The 17,018-nt window shown below is 35.8% G+C and overlaps 2 protein-coding genes across 6 annotated transcripts in view; one reads left to right on the plus strand and one right to left on the minus strand.

The window, feature by feature from the left end:
* NCAPG (non-SMC condensin I complex subunit G) overlaps positions 1-5,859 on the plus strand; it is a 45,062-nt gene extending 39,203 nt beyond the window's left edge. For both annotated transcript variants that reach the window (XM_005681456.3, XM_018049327.1), the window contains exons 17-21: positions 2,113-2,274; positions 2,533-2,671; positions 3,017-3,100; positions 4,675-4,750; positions 5,621-5,859. In XM_005681456.3, the coding sequence (XP_005681513.1) occupies positions 2,113-2,274; positions 2,533-2,671; positions 3,017-3,100; positions 4,675-4,750; positions 5,621-5,744 (585 nt within the window). In that variant the 3' untranslated portion in view covers positions 5,745-5,859. The remainder of the gene's footprint in view (positions 1-2,112; positions 2,275-2,532; positions 2,672-3,016; positions 3,101-4,674; positions 4,751-5,620) is intronic.
* LCORL (ligand dependent nuclear receptor corepressor like) overlaps positions 7,091-17,018 on the minus strand; it is a 164,662-nt gene continuing 154,734 nt past the window's right edge. For 3 of the 4 annotated variants that reach the window (XM_018049322.1, XM_018049324.1, XM_018049323.1), the window contains one exon: positions 8,113-8,215. In XM_018049322.1, coding sequence (XP_017904811.1) covers positions 8,202-8,215 — 14 coding nt within the window. In that variant the 3' untranslated portion in view covers positions 8,113-8,201. Of the gene's footprint in view, positions 8,216-17,018 lie in introns of all 4 variants that reach the window. The other variant, XM_018049326.1, reaches the window with a different exon arrangement.

The raw sequence follows: 17,018 nt of genomic DNA on the forward strand, positions 1-17,018 counted from the left end.
CTGATAGTTTCTTTAAAATAGAGAGGCTGCATATTGATCTTAAGATTTCTGGTGTATGTGGTAGTACATAACACTAAGAAAAGAAAAAATGTCTTTTGCAACTGTGTCGGTGGCCCTAGAGGGTATTTTGTCTTAAATAATTTGTCTGAAATAATTCGGACAAAGACAGATACTCTGTTAATTACTTATTTGTGGAATCTAACAAACAAAAAGAATGAATATGACAAAACAAATGGATATAAAATAGAGACTAGTGGTTATCAGAGAGGAGAGGGAAGGGATAAAATAGAGATAAGGGATTAAGAGACACAGACTACTATTTATAAAATAAACTACCAGGATATACTGTACAGCACAGGGAAATGTAGCCATTATTTTAAAATAATTTGAAATGGAGTATGATCTATAAAAATAATGAATAACTGTCATGCACCTAAAACTAATATAATGTTGCAAATTCACTACATTTTAATTAAAAAAGGCCTTTTGGGAAATGGGGAGATATCATATAAAAATAAAAGTGCTAACAGTTTTGCTACTGAATGGAAATTACCAACAATTCATCATTTTTACCATCCCCTCCCCACCTCGTGCTGGCTGTTACTCATTCTGAATAATGGCCTGTATGTAGAGCTCATTGAGTGCTCAATTATTGATTTACCTGCTATGTTTCTGATACAAGGAAGAGGAATTCAAAGGGTGAAACTCACCTGAAGCTTAGTTTTGTTTTTAATTTAGAGAAGATACAGTTAGTGCATACTCTCCCACAAATTAAATGTAAGCTGGTTTTTAACCCTTTAATATCATTTGATCAAACACTCACCATATTGAAAGTTAATGTGTTATGAATTATTTCAGATGTCAGCATATTAAGTTGAAGGTATTGGTCTTCTGTTTTAATTGATATTTTAGTTTTTGATATTTAGTGACAGCATACCTCATTTGAGTTACTAAGTTACATGTTATTAGAAGATTACAAAAATTAAGACAAAATATAGTAAGGGTCAGTGATATAGCTAAGTGCTTTAGAAGATGGCAGGTTTCATGTGGTTTGGATGATAAGTTCAGCATTGCTGGTTTTAAATCTGACTGAATAAAATTCACTTAGGCTTTGGATTTGAGGAGTGGTTTGGATAGAGAAAAAGACTCAGTGCAGGTGATCAAATGTAGCTGGTTTTACAAGTCATGTTGGGGAACTGTGGAAAAATCTTTACAGCTAAGGATCCTGAATAGGCCTTTTAGGGGAGAACATTAGGATAGGGAATTTGGAGTTGACTCTGTTTGCAGGGAGTATAATGAAAGGCTTAATGGGATAACAGTCATTATTGGGAAGATTAATTTGATTGTCAATTTCATTAGGTATGGTGAGTTGGTAAGAGGAATAGAGAATATTAATAAAGAGAGCAGTTAAAAAATTGGTTTTAGGAAATAAATGCTTATAGAAAGAGAATAGAAAGTAATAGTAAAAAGTAGTAGAAATTGATATAGAAAAAAAGTTGCTGGTACAGAAGCCTAGCAGAAAGAGCTTTGTTTGAGGCGGGGGAGTTGGAAGAATCCAAGGTAACTCTGAGGTCCTAGGTATGGGTGACAGAAGACCTCAAGAGCCTGTTGACGTCAGGGTGCGCTCTGATGAGCAGCATCCTGGAGGAGTGAAGGGAATAGATTGGGCAGAGGGAGAGATGGAGCTGTCATGCAGTCTGAGGGCCTCAGCCGATCTCACAGGAAGTTCCAGAATTGGCATTGTTCTTTGCTTTGTCTGAAATTGAGATAAGGCTGGGCTGTTGTACCTACACATCTACCAGTTACTGAATGTGGATTAGCCCTTGGGGAGGCAGTGTGACCTTAAGCAAAGCCCATTGTCTTCAGCCTGGTTCAGTCTACCCTGGGAACCTTTAACCTTTAAAACTCATGGTAGCCTGGAGAGTGAATGGTTCAGTACGCATTGTACCACAGCATCTACTATAAGAAGGGGAGCTCACATGGGGAGGACTATGTTAATTTTGTTTTAGACATTCTGGGATTATGACAAGATCATTAGCTGGAAATGATATGTAGGACTGTATTATAAAGATACTATTTCAATTTACCAGTATTTTTCTCTTGATTTGCCAGGCTTTAACAGTTCATGACAATCTGGCTATGAAAATTTGCAATGAGATCCTAACATGTCCATATTCACCAGAAGTTCGGGTCTATACGAAAGCTTTGAGTTCTTTAGAACTCAGCAGCGAACTTGCTAAAGATCTTCTGGTTGTGTTGAATGAGATTCTGGAGGTAAGTAGTTTCTAGTCACTCTTAATGTGTATATATTTTTTTTAATCAAAGTAGAATTTACATTCTATTAAATTTATACATACATTAGTATTTGGTGCTCATTTCTTGAAGTATATATTTCCTTCAAAATTTAATAGAATTTTTAGAATGCTTTATTAATTTTATCATTATATAGTTTTTTAAAAGGTTAGAAAATGCTGCATTAAAAAATATGCTGCATAAAAAAATGCTGCATAAAATTTTTTTTTTCTATTATAGCAAGTAAAAGATAGAACATGTCTAAGAGCTTTGGAGAAAATCAAGATTCAGTTAGAAAAAGGAATGAAAGAACATAGTGACCAAGCTGTAGCAGCACAGGATGACATCACAGCTATGACTGTTCTTCAGAGTGAAGATGGTAACGATATAGTAACCTGAGTATTAAGATTCTCCTCCTCTAACATCTAAGTGATAGATGTCAGAAACGGAAGAAAAGCTTTTCTAATTAAATTCACTTGGGAAAGTGTATTAATATTACTGATAAGTGTTTATTGTACTTGTATAGATTTTTTGTGTACATTCCTCACCATAATACCATGCCTGCTATGTTCCTAAGAGTTTTGCTTGGTTATTTTCCAGTGTTCACACTTAGAACATTTATTTATGGTACATTTTTCAGTAGCTGCTGTGGGGACTGATTGTCACTGACTTGCTCATATTTTATGAGGCTTTTTAAAAATAATTGTATTATTTCCTTTAATAGAAAAGAATAAAGATGTATACATAACTCCTGTCAAGGAAGTAAAAGCAACTCGAGTGAAATCCACTCAGCAAAAGACCAACAGAGGTAATAACATGGATTGTCTAACTTTACAACTTTTCAGTTTTGTTATCAAATGAAATACTTTGTTTCCTTAGGTAAGTGTAAAGATTTTTCATTGTCTTACATATCCTTAAATTTCTTTTTGATTTGTTTCAGCTTATATTAGGCTTTACTTTGTGTCTAAAAGTAATATCTGTTGCTTCAAGTGCTCTTGATTGAAAGAAGTATGATGCAAAAGATCTGTTGCAAAGGGCTGTTTGGGTTAAACTAAGATTTATTTATATTATCAGTTTGTTGTCTGTCCTTTACATGATAAAGCATTTTTGTCCTTTTTATCCTCCTAGTATTTTTCTGGGCTTCTATTTTCCTTTTATTTCATATTTTCCCAACATAATTTATTTTCCAAGGGATATCCAACAATAAGGGTTTTGTTGGAATAAAGTAAATGTTGACTGTTTAGGGGTCACTTAGAAAAAAATCTGCAAATCAAGGTCTTTTTAATCTTTTATTATTTTCTTATTACAAAAGCAATGCATGCTTGTTACAGAAGAATCAGAAAACACATCCAAGCAAACTAAAGAATGCTAATAATTCCATTCATGAGTCAACCATTTAAAAAAAAAATTTTTTTTTTGAAGCCCTTTTCTATTAAGATTTAATTATTTCTAAATGAAATCTGGCCATGATATTGTTTTGGAGCCAGTTATTTGAATGCTGATTGCTAGATATTGTTCCATATTAGTCCCATATTGTTGGATGTTTTCTTGGGGATAACTGTGTTAGAAGTTTACAAACAAATACGCAATGTTGGAAGAAAACAAAAGAAAAAGTCTCACTTAAATAAGTATGGTATATAAATTTCAATCAGATGACCATACTGAATAATTTGGCTTTGATCAGATTGCTTTTAGTCAGATATACTACAAGAATTCCACCTCTTATTTTTTTTAATAGCTCAAATTTCATTTATGTATGGTATTTTATTATCATAAATGAGGATCATCAGAGGCCACTTTACTTTGGCCTCTGATTTTTGTAGAATTTTTGTAACCTCCTCCAGCATATAAAGGCTTTAATTTTATTCTGAAATGTTTTAGGGCACACATTTGAATTGACCTTGTAATTTGAATATTTTAATATTCAAATTTGAATATTTTGAATATTTTCTTGTAAAATTTGAATATTTTACAAGAAATCATATCTTACTGATTAAAGTTCTGTTTCTTTAGGACCTGTTTTATGGGCTTAATCTATACTTCTAACCTTATCATTAGGTCTACATATACCTTGTGCCATAAAGGGTACACTCTTTATGTAGCATTTTTCACATGCTTCTTTTCCCCAAATGAATTTAACAAAATTTGCCTCCGTATAACTCAGTTTCCATCTTTTCCCTTGCCTATTGTCAGAGCTTACATAAGAAATTAGTAAAATTTTAATCTTACTTGGGTTCCATTTCTCTGTGGTATTGGTACTTTGTATCAAGGTGTCTGGGGACCAGGAGGGAAGGGTGTTGAGGAGGGGAAAATAAAGGATGGGTAGTTGAGAAAATAGGTTTAAAATGAGCAATTGATAATGAGTTATATACTGTCTTTAAGGACGGAGAAAAGTGATAGCTTCAGCTAGAACGAACAGAAGACGTCAGACTGTTGAAGCTGAGGCTAACTCTGAAAGGTATGCCATGTACATCTAGAATATGTAAAGAAGCCCATCTTCATTAATAAAAAATTATCTAGAAGTTAAAAAAAATTGTAGTTTGCTTATACTGTGAATATATAACAGGATAATCTGAAAATGTATAGCTTTTTAGATTATCCAGGAGTATTTGACTTCCTCTGGTTTGTGTGCTTTTCCTATTGGTTGACATGACTTTTAGTACTCTGTAATTATTTTTATGTTCTTTCAAGTTATATTTCCATTTATTCATCTAATTAAAAGATCACGTATATATGACATCTCTGAATTTGAATTGGCAAACTACTGAGATTCAGATTTGGGTTCTCTACATTTATAATGTTAGAATAATTCTGCCTGTAATTTAGATGGTGTTAGTGGTATAATTTATTTTTGGTTTCTGCCAATAAGCCGTTGTTGGAAGCTGAAGTTTACAGCTGTCTTGTGTTCATTCATTCATTCATTCATTCATAGGTAAAATGTATATATTTTCAGTATATAACTTTAAAGGTTTGATTAAATTGAACAAGTATCTTTTGGGGATACTTGCTGTTTAGTGTTTTAGGAATTATTTGCCTAAATAAATAGAACTTATTTTTTTCACTACTTGAGTATCCCATAAAATTCTTGGGCAGTTGCTATGGCTCCTGTTTAATTACAAGCTTCATTATAGAAATTGAAGTTTTTGTTTTTTGCTTTATTCTGTATAATACCAGGTCAGTGTTTCTTGGTTTTGAGATTTTAGTTTTAAGCTCAGTGGAATCAGGATATCAATCACACACTAATAAAATGACAGAAACAAAGTTTTATTTATAAATAAACTGGTTTTAAAGCTTATATTTAAATTGCTGTATTTCAACATCTGTTTAGTGATCATGAAGTTCCAGAACCAGAATCAGAAATGAAGATGAGATTACCAAGACGAGCCAAAACAGCAGCACTAGAAAAAAGTAAACTTAACCTTGCACAATTTCTCAATGAAGATACAAGTTAGAAGAAGAAATGATGGAGGTGGAGTCCTTTGAAAAATGGCCTTTAAAATTATGTTCAGTTCTTTGCTTTAATAAAGTTACCCTTGTATGAAAATTAAAGTCTGATTCTTGTAGAAATTTCTGGTGTGCGATTCCACATTGTTTTATCCTGTATTGAATCTATAAAAGGGTGCTTACTGCTCCATCTGCTATCAATCAATCATGGATTTAATAAGAAAATAAGGTGGGCCTGGGAACCTACCTTTTAACAAGTCTCCTGAATTTTCATGTTTAAAATCATGGCATATGGGCAACATCTAAGTGTAACTCGCTGGCTGCTTGCTTTGAGAAACTTGACTTAGCTGTGGCATATCCAAGATAGATAATAACACCTCAGAACACATGTTAAAAATGACATCGTAAGGAAAAATAAAAACACCACAAACTAGCCAGAAACAAGCTTAGTTCCAGGGAAGACTAGTATGATGAACCAGAGTCCCCAGCATCCAAGTTCAACAGTTACCATTTTGATAACTTTGTGATCCTTACACTTTAAAATATTTTGATAATGCTACTTGTATGGGTGATTATTTTTTCCCCAAAGTGTTTGCATATGAGAGCCCAGGTTTGCTTATGTTATGATGGTTCCTTGGTTAGGGAGATGTTCACATATATGTATTAATGATGGGGTTTTCTGTGTTTGGGATATAACAAAATATTTATTGTGAGTGATTAAAAAATACTAGAAGGAAAAGAATGTGACAGGAAGTTCACTACATACTAATTTATGAGCACTATTTCTTCAACTGTAAATTTATTTACTGAATAAAATTGGCACGTGTCTGACTTAAGAAACTTACTCTGTCAAATCAGTCCTCTTTCCTTGTGTTAATACCCAACAAAACATCTACCCTCTGATAATCCTATTATTCAGAATAGAAATAACCTAACATTGGATCTATTTTAATAAGTGTGCTTTTGTTAAGGTTTATTTCTGAGAGGCCATTTCTTTAAGGTGATGTTCTCTGATGGAGCTGAAGTTAAGACTGCTGTGCTTTTTTTGGGCCAGATTGCTACGTTACATATGTATATATGCTTTATACAACTTAGAAATATAAAAGGAGCCCAGAAGTTACAAAGAATGCTTATTAAGCTAAAAGGAAAATGAAGATATGGTGGTGATATAAAAACAGTGAAAAACAGATGATTGTTTTTCATTCTGTTGGCTGTCTTTTCCTGTGCTTCAAATTCTTTATGTAAGCCTTTATTGTTAGATCCCTGTCATTTAAAAAATTTGGGGGGGTGGGCTAGGTAGGGATAAATAAGGTCTTAAAAGGTACACCATAAGTAAAAGTCTTCAGAATCTCAATAAATGAAATCCCTTTTAATCCATAGCTATCCAAAGGGAAGCAGCCATATTCTTACATACTTACATGGACCACCATACCACAGCTTGCTTTCTCTGGCATGGGAAAAATAAGCACCAAACTTTGAGTATTCTTACTATTCAAGTTTTAGACACAATCACATAAGCCAATGATGAAGCTATGCTTTGCACTACTAAAGGAATATTATCCTCATTTTAGGACATCCCTTTACACTTTAAAATAAAGGGCTAGAATACAATAAAATCAATAGATGTAAATCCATTTATCGTTTTTCATTCAAAACTGATAACTTACAAAAAACCAAACAGTATTCTTATCTGCAAGAGGCACAGATGATATGCTGAAGAGTAAACATGCAGTTGTGCCATTGTTCTTAAAGCCCACAGACTTCATAGGTTTAAAAGTACAGAGAAATAACTGATCAGTTCAGATTCTCCCTGTGAATGAAACACTTGATGATAAACTATGATCAATTTCCTATACATATATAACTTTGAAAGAGATACTTCTAAGAGATACCTTTTGCCTTTTACCAATTTGCTTCGAGGTAGTTGGTATCCACCTGTTAGACAACTGTTCATGGGTCAGGTCATCAGAAGTCTTTACAGCACTAGCCTTCTAAATTTCACAATGCATTATATATTAAGACTTTGTGTACAGAAATAAAACGGGACAATTATATATTTAGGGTGTAAAAAATTCACAAAATACCATTAAAAAGAGAAACATCAAAATCCATTTGTACTGCAAAATTCCACAATGGTCTGGCATAAAACATGTAAAAAATACAAAGAATATAATCAAAATGATTAATAATGATTTTATAGACAAATCACAAGACCAGAAATATTTCAAAATCAATAAATGCTATTGGCAGAAAGAATGTTGATATACAAAATAAGGATAGTGCAAGAAGAACTGCAATCTATTTCTCTTCACTTTTGAGATTTTGGTTATGAACTGTACAGCTTGCTAGAGATGCTGCTGTCAACTTCAGATTCCACTCAATGGGATGATTAAGGCACATCTTAATGGGGCTCAGAGGGCAACTTGCTGTATTCCCATCAGACAAATTCAGTTTCTCATCAGTTTTCACTTGTAGCATGCTGGAAAAGAAAAGTGTAAAGCACTTTAGTTTTGCTTTCATTTCAAAGAAACGATCAACCTTAGAAAACTCAGTATTACTGTTTGGACCTCTAAACAGCATTTTTGTTTTTTTTTTAGCTCCTGCTGCCTTAATGAACTGAATGCAACATAAGTAATTGAGAGCTGACTCAGACACCCCTGGACAAAAAATAGCATATATGGATTTCATCAGTATCCCTCAGGATATTTGACCTACTGAGCTTGGCATTCAACCCTTTTAACTTTTCCTTTAACTTAACCAAGGATCACAGACACTTTGACACAAAAAGGAATTAACCTCTGTCGAATGCCTACCATATTCTAGGCACATTCACATGCATTATCTCACATTTCATTAACAACCAAGCAAGGCTGGTATACTGTAAGCCCATAAGAGATGATAAAAGTGAATCACAGAGTTACAGTACAAATAAAATCGAGTTGCAAGGCTGGAGCTGAAATACAGTCCTTGCTCTTTATGCCCGTCTACTAGCTCTCTGATGAGAGTCTTCTCTAAAATCACAGACATAACAGTCCAAAGGTAGCTAGCCACTCCACACGTGACACACATGTAATCCCAAGTCTTACATAATATTAACGAAAGTCAATTCACATCTTCAGATGTGAGTCCTTATGTTTAGAAACAGCTTGATATACATTAGCTCATTTGACACGACTGATGAGTTCAATTGGGCTACATCATTCCTAAGCTTTCTCTAACTGCATGTCAATGATTCTGCCCATCAGTAAAGAGGAGGCTGAGCTGTGTAGTGTAGTGGCTTATTAGAATTGGTAAATGGCAGCAGCATCCAGACTTCGCTAGCAATTTCCTGATCCCTCCTTGCAACTTCAAACAACTGACTCATTTGTCATTCCATAAACCAGAGATTTACCTGTTAAATGGTATTTTAACAACTATCATATTTTCACTGAATTTCCCCCACATTGTTTCACTGAATGACATGATTTCAATTTTTATAAATAGATATGAAACAAAATGACAGCCTAAAAGACTACCAATCAAAAACAGTAAATCACTTTTTAAAAACAAAACAGAGATATGATTAATGACAGTAATGTTTTTCCTTCCTCCAAGGACTGCCAGTCTTCATATTTATTTGTATTTTCAAAACAAAATTTGATGTATGCCTCTTTGAGAAACTAAAGGAAGCTATACAAACACAATGATATTAATTGAGGTATCTTGGTAGGTATGTATATCAGGTATCAAACTCCCAAATAAGAAAACAATGGCATGGATCAACAAATCATGGTCAAAATTTTTTTTTCTTTTTGCTATTTAACACAGTATTCATCACAGAGTAATACTCAATAACTATATTATTGTCCTTTTCAATACTTAAAGACAAATTTTTAAAGTTACTTTTTTAGAGAGTAAACTCCAAATTTGGGAACACAAACTCTAGAGGTGCACAAAACTATACAAATGCATGGGAAGAAAATATCAGTCAAGAAAAAGAACTAAATGTTAGTACCCACATACAGATTGACATGTTTATTAATACATACCTAGCAAAAAAGTAACATTCAAAATTTGGGCACCTGTGGTCTACAGAATACTAAGAACAGAACACAGCCCTGACTCAGGCCACAAGTAACATCTGGGTTCCTTATTTGATATAGACAGGGCCTTACTTTGGATAAGTACCTCTCTTCTAACTTCCTCCCGCTTTCACCAAAATGTGTAGTGTTAAACTAAACCTTTACCTTTGTCTATAGCTCCATATAGTTTTTAAAGCATGTTGACTGACTCTCATTAGATCGTCAGAAACAGGCCCGAATAAGGGCAAAGGTTGCCTGCGATGATTATGTAGACAGCTCAGCCTATTTTCAATACTTCAGTAATTTCACTCACCCTAAGACAGAGCCCCTCTCCACCATCCGCATAACAGTTTACAGAACATGTGCATTTGGAAAGTATAAAAGGAAAAAATAATTTTTTAAGTCATGGAAATCCAAATAGTTATTGTGTTTAATGATTAATGATTACAGATAATTCTAAAATATTTTTTTCATATATACAACTCTAATAATTTAAACTTGTTTTACTTATTACTGGAGGTATGTGATGGTTCATTTCCGTCATACAGACAATAAGCCAGTCACATTGTAGAAAACAGTGTAATTGAGACAAGTCTAAAAACATCACTTATAAAGCAGTTGCTATATGCCAGGCATTATGCTACAAGTCTTTCTTACACTGACCTCATTCTGTTCTAACAATCATCCACTGAGGCTCAAAGAAGATGACTGACCCAAGGTCATGAAACTGAGTGAGTCTTCAGGGCCTATGATCTGATGCCTGCATGCTGACTCTTGGGTTGTGATTCTGTCATGATTCTCCCTTCATGTTACTACCTACTTATCTGTTTCTTTAGAATACTTAATTTCCATGTCAGGTCTACAGCCATAACCTTATCCAAGAGACCTATATGTTTACAGCATGAATTTTCTTTAAAGAGGGAGCTGCTAATCATATCTTTTAATTTCTCAGTGTCAGAGGAAAATGTCAGGGCACAGACTGACATGAGAGCCACCATGAGTGTTCTTTAGGTTGAGTTTCAGGGAACACAAGTTACCTTTTCAAAGGAAGAAAGAAGTCTAGCCATATGCACGGATAGGCAACCCTGACATAGGATTTGGAATTTGAATAGTTACTATACTGTTCCGGAAACCACCAAATTTGAATTTATTTAATGCCAGTGGGTGACTGGTTTATTTTCTTCTGGAAATTGCGTCCTCCATTGTTTATTCAGTAAAAAAAAAAAAAAAAAACAAAACTCACTGATAGTTGTTACAGCTCAGCACTATCTTTGAGTCTGGTATCTTCACAAATCTGTCCAAATAACATGAAAGGGCAGAACTAGAGCAGAGAACCTTCATGAAGTAGACAAGTGTATTCCCAAGTTTTTGAGTAGTAAGTTACAAAAATGAAGTCACTGGTCTACTGGAATCTAAATTTGATGGTTCTTAGGTTCTACGAGGCCAATATAAGACCCTGCCACAGAGAGAAATGTTTCAGTTCTATATGGCTCTGGCATTGTTCACCATCCAGGTCTGCTGGTAAGTAAAGTTAAATCCTTAACAATATCTACCTAATATATTAGGAATATAAAAGTGTGTGCTAGTATCTGTTTTAAAGGGTTTTACAGCTTGGTAAGGAGGTGGTGGGTGGGTGGGGGGCAGGGAGGAGGGAGTATTCATAAATTACCAGAATTAAAAGTAGTAAAAGGAGTAACTAAGGACAAAGGGATTACAGAGAAGGGAAAGAGTAATCCTAGAAATGGATTAACATTTGAAATAGGTCTTTAGGGATGAGAATTTTAGGAAATTGGGACAGAGGGAGATTTTAGATCCTGAGTTCTGATCCTAAATCAAATCACTCACCTGCTGAGTGTACACTCCTTAGCCTCTAAGTTTCAATTTAACTGGATAGTGAAAATAGAATACCACATCTTAAGGGTAATGTGATTATTAAATGAGTTGATGTAAATAAAGCACCTGGTATAGAGAATGCATGTAATATGCCCGATTGGACACACAGTAAGGAGTCAATACATGTGAATATTAGTATTGATAACAAAAATCAAAATAAAAAATTACATGTGTGGGGATAAACTATGGCAGATACATGTATAATCTGTTTTTACAATTTTTACTGTATTAGTTTCCCCGGTAATTCAGCAGTAAAGAACCTGCCTGCAGTTCAGGAGACTTGGGTTCGATCCCTGGGTCAGGAAGACACCCCTGGAGAAGGAAATGACAACCCACTTCAGGATTCTTTCTGGGAAAATTCCATGGACAGAGGAGCCTGATGGGCTACAGTCCATGGGGTTGCAAAAGAGTCAGACATGACTTAGCGACAAAACAAGTAATTTGTATACAACAGGTTAATTTTGAATCTCTGGGCTTAAAGAGGATTAAATGTAAAAAAGCCATAGAGTGTAGCCAGGTAAACATGGTGCACTAGTGAACCATGAGGTTTAACGTGACCAAATAAATCCTTTCTCTTGTTGGAAAACTCTCTGAGTGTTAGGTTGTACAGCTGTTGTATTTGTTTGTTTTTAAAAGCTGTAATTTACCTGAAGAATAAAATTTCCTTTTGGTAAGATACTAATGAATTTAAATACTTTGGCAGACTGTTAAAGTGGGAATAAGTCAGCCATTTTTCTGGATTTGCTTTTGGTTTTTTGACATGGTTATCTGAAGGAGCAGAAGAACCAGGTGTTTAAGAGCAAGTCCTTGAAAGCCAATAGTCTTAGAATAGAATCCTGGAGTTGCAACTTACTGCTACCAATTTTAGAAAAATTACATTTTCAATAAAAGATCAACACATGGTACACACAGTACGTGCTTACTTAGCGCTTCCATGATTAGTAAAGAGCAAACCGAAATAATAAAAAATTGAAAAGAAGACATTTAGAATTTAATCATTTCACTAAGAAGTGAGATATCTACCTGAATTTTTAGCTAAACGGAATGAAGGAAACTGTAGTCATATCAAAGGTACAAAACAAATTCTCTTCAGGATTCAATGAACAGTTTGCATTGCTATGTGATTTAGAAGTGATTCTCAGTCTTGTAGGGATCCCTGAATTTCTTAGTGAACTTGCATATTAGTACAACTGTGCCTAAAGCAGTATATTAAATAAGCATTCAAATATCTAGAAACTACATGATTCAGATACCTTTAGAAATAAACTAGAAAATTTCAGTACTAATATGAAAGTAAAAGCAATTAGGAAGCTGTTTATCTAAAATAATGCCAATTAACTGTAGAAGATCACAGAACCTGGTATGATGTAAATGTTTTTTGACCCTGTTCCCATAGACCTTCTCAGGAACTTCTCAATGATTATCATCAATGGTTCCAATCCTTTTTCTTAAATATACCATCTGCGGCAGATTAATTAATGACTTCGGTTCTTCATCCATCACTGTATTCACTCTGCCCTATCTATTCGACCAGGCCCTCCCATCCTGACTCACCTATGTGATGTGCACTGGCTTAATGGGATAATAGCAAACATGCTATTTATAAACAGCAAACATGATGCTAGCTGAAGTTGAGAGACTAGACATTTATGTTCACTTTTACACCTCTGCTTCTGCCCTAAGAACATGCCTGTGGCTTGCTGGATGGCTATGAGAGACACAAGGAGCAGGGCTAAGCTGTTCCACTCAATTGCCAGCTAACCCCAACACACTGGAGGGAGCCCAGCCAATATCCAAAGAACCTCCAGTCACACTTGCCAATCACTGACACGAGTGAAATAAATACTTAATTACTTTGAGCTAATGAGTTTTGGTGTGGTTTGTAAAATATAGCATTGTTGTGGAAATAAATAATAGACCATCTCTCCTATTTTGGATCCTCACCATCATGTTTAAACAAGTGCAAGGTCCCTCATTATTTAAAAAAAAAAAACAAAAAACCATGGCTTCACTCAATCTTTTGACCAACCTAGACAGCATATTAAAAAGCAGAGACATTACTTTCCCAACAGTCAAAACTATGGTTTTTCCAGTAGTCATGTATGGGTGTGAGAGTTGGACTATAAAGAAAGCTGAGCGCCAAAGAGCTGATGCTCTTGAACTGTGGTGTTGGAGAAGACTCTTGAGAGTCCCTTGGACTGCAAGGAGATCCAACCAGTCCATGCTAAAGGAAATCAGTCCTGAATATTCACTGGAAAGACTGATGCTGAAGCTGAAACTCCAATACTTTGGCCACCTGTGCAGAACTGATTCATTCGAAAAGACCCTGATGCTGGGAAAGATTGAAGGTGGGAGGAGAAGGGGACGACAGAGGATGAGATGGCTGTATGGCATCACCGACTCAATGGACATAATGCTGCTGCTAAGTCGCTTCAGTCGTGTCCAACTCTGTGTGACCCTTTGGACTGCAGCCCACCAGGCTCCTCCATCCATGGGATTTTCCAGGCAAGAGTCCTGGAATGGGGTGACGTTGCCTTCTCCCCAGTGGACATGAGTTTGAGTAAACTCCAGGAGTTGGTGATGGACAGGTAGGCCTGGTGTGCTGCAGTCCATGGGGTCGCAAAGAGTCGGACATGACTAAGTGAATTGAACTGAATATTTTTAGTCAGATTACTTTAATAAGCTTTCCTATATTTGCTATCACCATTTTCTATACCTCTTCTTCTTTAACCTTCTCTAACCTAGCTTTCAGGCCTTTTACTCCAGGAAACCAGCACTTACTATAGTCACCAATGTAATAAATCTAACAAAGGATCTTTAGTTTTTGACTTTTTGGCTTCTTAACAACATTCAACACTTTCAGCTGTTTCTTCTGCTAGCGACTGGAATTATGTACCCCTCCCTTCCCACCACCCCTCCAATCCCCCATTCTCAGATTTATATTATTAAGAGATATGGGGCCTTTAGGAGTAACTAAGGTGAAATGAAGTCATAGGGTAGGGCCATAATCCAATAATCCCTTAGAAGAAATGGAGTAGCCCTCATAGTCAACAAGAGTCCTAAATGCAGTACTTGGGTGCAATCTCAAAAACAACAGAATGACCTCTGTTCATTTCCAAGGCAAACCATTCAAGTAACAGTAATCCAAGTCTATGCCCCAACCATTAATGCCAAAGAAGCTGAAGTTGAATGGTTCTATGAGGACCTACAAGACCTTCTAGAATGAACACCAAATAAAGATGTCCTTTTCATCATAGGGGAATAGAATGCAAAATTAGGAAGCCAAGACATACGTGGAGTAACAGACAAGTTTGGCTTTGGACTAGAAAATGAAGCAGGGCAAAGGCTAAGAGACTTTTTCCAAGAGAACGCATTGGTCATACCGAGCACCTCTTCCAAAACCACAAGAGATGACTCTACACATGGACATCACCAGATGGTCAATACTGAAATCAGATTGATTATATTATTTGCAGCTGAAGATGGAGAAGCTCTATACAGTCTGCAAAAACAAGACCGGGGGAGCTGACTGTGGCTCAGATCATGAACTCCTTATTGCCAAATTCAGACTTAAATTGAAGAAAGTAGGGAAAATCATTAGGCCATTCAGATATGACCTAAATCAAATTCCTTATGATTATACAGTGGAAGTGACAAATAGATTCAAGGGATTAGACCTGATAGAATGCCTGAAGAACTATGGACGGAGGTTCGTGACACTGTACAGGAGGTGATGATCAAAACCATTCCAAAGAAAAAGAAATGCACCAGTGCAAACTGGTTGTCTGAGGGGGACTTACAAAGAGCTGTGAAAAGAAGTGAAAGGCAAAGGAGAGAAAGATAGATATATCCATCTGAATGCAAAGTTCCGAAGATAAGAAAGGAATCATAAGAAAGCCTTTTTTAAGTAAACAATGCAAAGAAATAGAGGAAAACAATAGAATGGGAAAGACTAGAGATCTCTTCAAGAAAATTAGATACCAAAGGAACATTGCATGCAAAGATGGGCACAATTAAGGACAGAAACAGTATGGACTTAACAGAAGCAAAAGATATTAAGAAGAGGTGGCAAGAATATACAGAAGAACTATACAAAAAAGATCTTCTGCTAAGTCACTTCAGTCATGTCTGACTCTGTGCGACCCCATAGATGATCCAGATAATCCAATGGTGTGATCATTCATCTGGAGCCAAACATCCTGGAGTGCAAAGTCAAGTGGGCCTTAGGAAGCATCACTATGAACAAAGTTAGTGGAGGTGATGGAATTCCAGCTGAGGTATATCAAATTCTAAAAGATTATTCTGTGAAAGTGCTGCACTCAATATGCCAGCAAATTTGGAAAACATAGCAGTGGCCACAGGACTGGAAAAGGTTTTCATCCCAATCCCAAAGAACGGCAACGCCAAAGAATGTTCAAACTACCGCAAAATTGCACTCATTTCACATGCTAGTAAAGTAATGCTCAAAATTCTCCAAGCGACGCTTCAACAATACGTGAATCACGAACTTCCAGATGTTCAAGCTGGATTTAAAAAAGGGAGAGGAACCAGAAATCAAATTGCCAACATCCGCTGGATCATTGAAAAGCAAGAGAATTCCAGAAAAAAATCTACTTCACTGACTACGCCAAAATTTTCAACTGTGTGAATCGCAACAAACTGTGGAAAATTCTTTTAAGAGATGGAATACCAGACCACCTTACCTGCCTCTTGAGAAGCCTGTATGCAGGTCAAGAAGCAACAGTTACAACCAGACATGGAACAATGGACTGGTTCCAAACTGGGAAAGCAGTAGGTCAAGGCTGTATATCGTCAGCCTGCTTATTTAACTTCTATGCAGAGTACAACATGTGAAATGCCAGGCTGGATGAAGCACAAGCTGGAATCAAGATTGCCAGGAGACGTTATCAATAACCTCAGATATGTAGATGACACTACCCTTATGGCAGAAAGTGAAGAGGAACTAAAGAAACTCGATGAAAGTGAAAGAGGAGAGTGAAAAAGCTGGCTTAAAACTCAACATTGAAAAAACGAAGATCATGGCATCCTGTCCCATCACTTCATGGGAAATTGATGGGGAAACAGTGGAAACAGTGTCAGACTTTATTTTTGGGGGCTCCAAATTCACGGCAGGTGGTGATGCAGCCATGAAGTTAAAAGACGCTTGCTCCTGGGAAGAAGAGCTAAGGCCAACCTAGAAAGCATATTTAAAAGCAGAGACATTACTTTGCTGACAAACGTTTGTCTAGTCATAGCTATGGTTTTTCCAGTAATCATGTATGGCTGTGAGAGTTGGATCATAAAGAAGGCTGAGTGCTGAGGTATTGA

Source organism: Capra hircus, chromosome 6 (assembly GCF_001704415.2).
Source record: "Capra hircus breed San Clemente chromosome 6, ASM170441v1, whole genome shotgun sequence".
Classification (NCBI taxonomy): Eukaryota; Metazoa; Chordata; class Mammalia; order Artiodactyla; family Bovidae; genus Capra; species Capra hircus.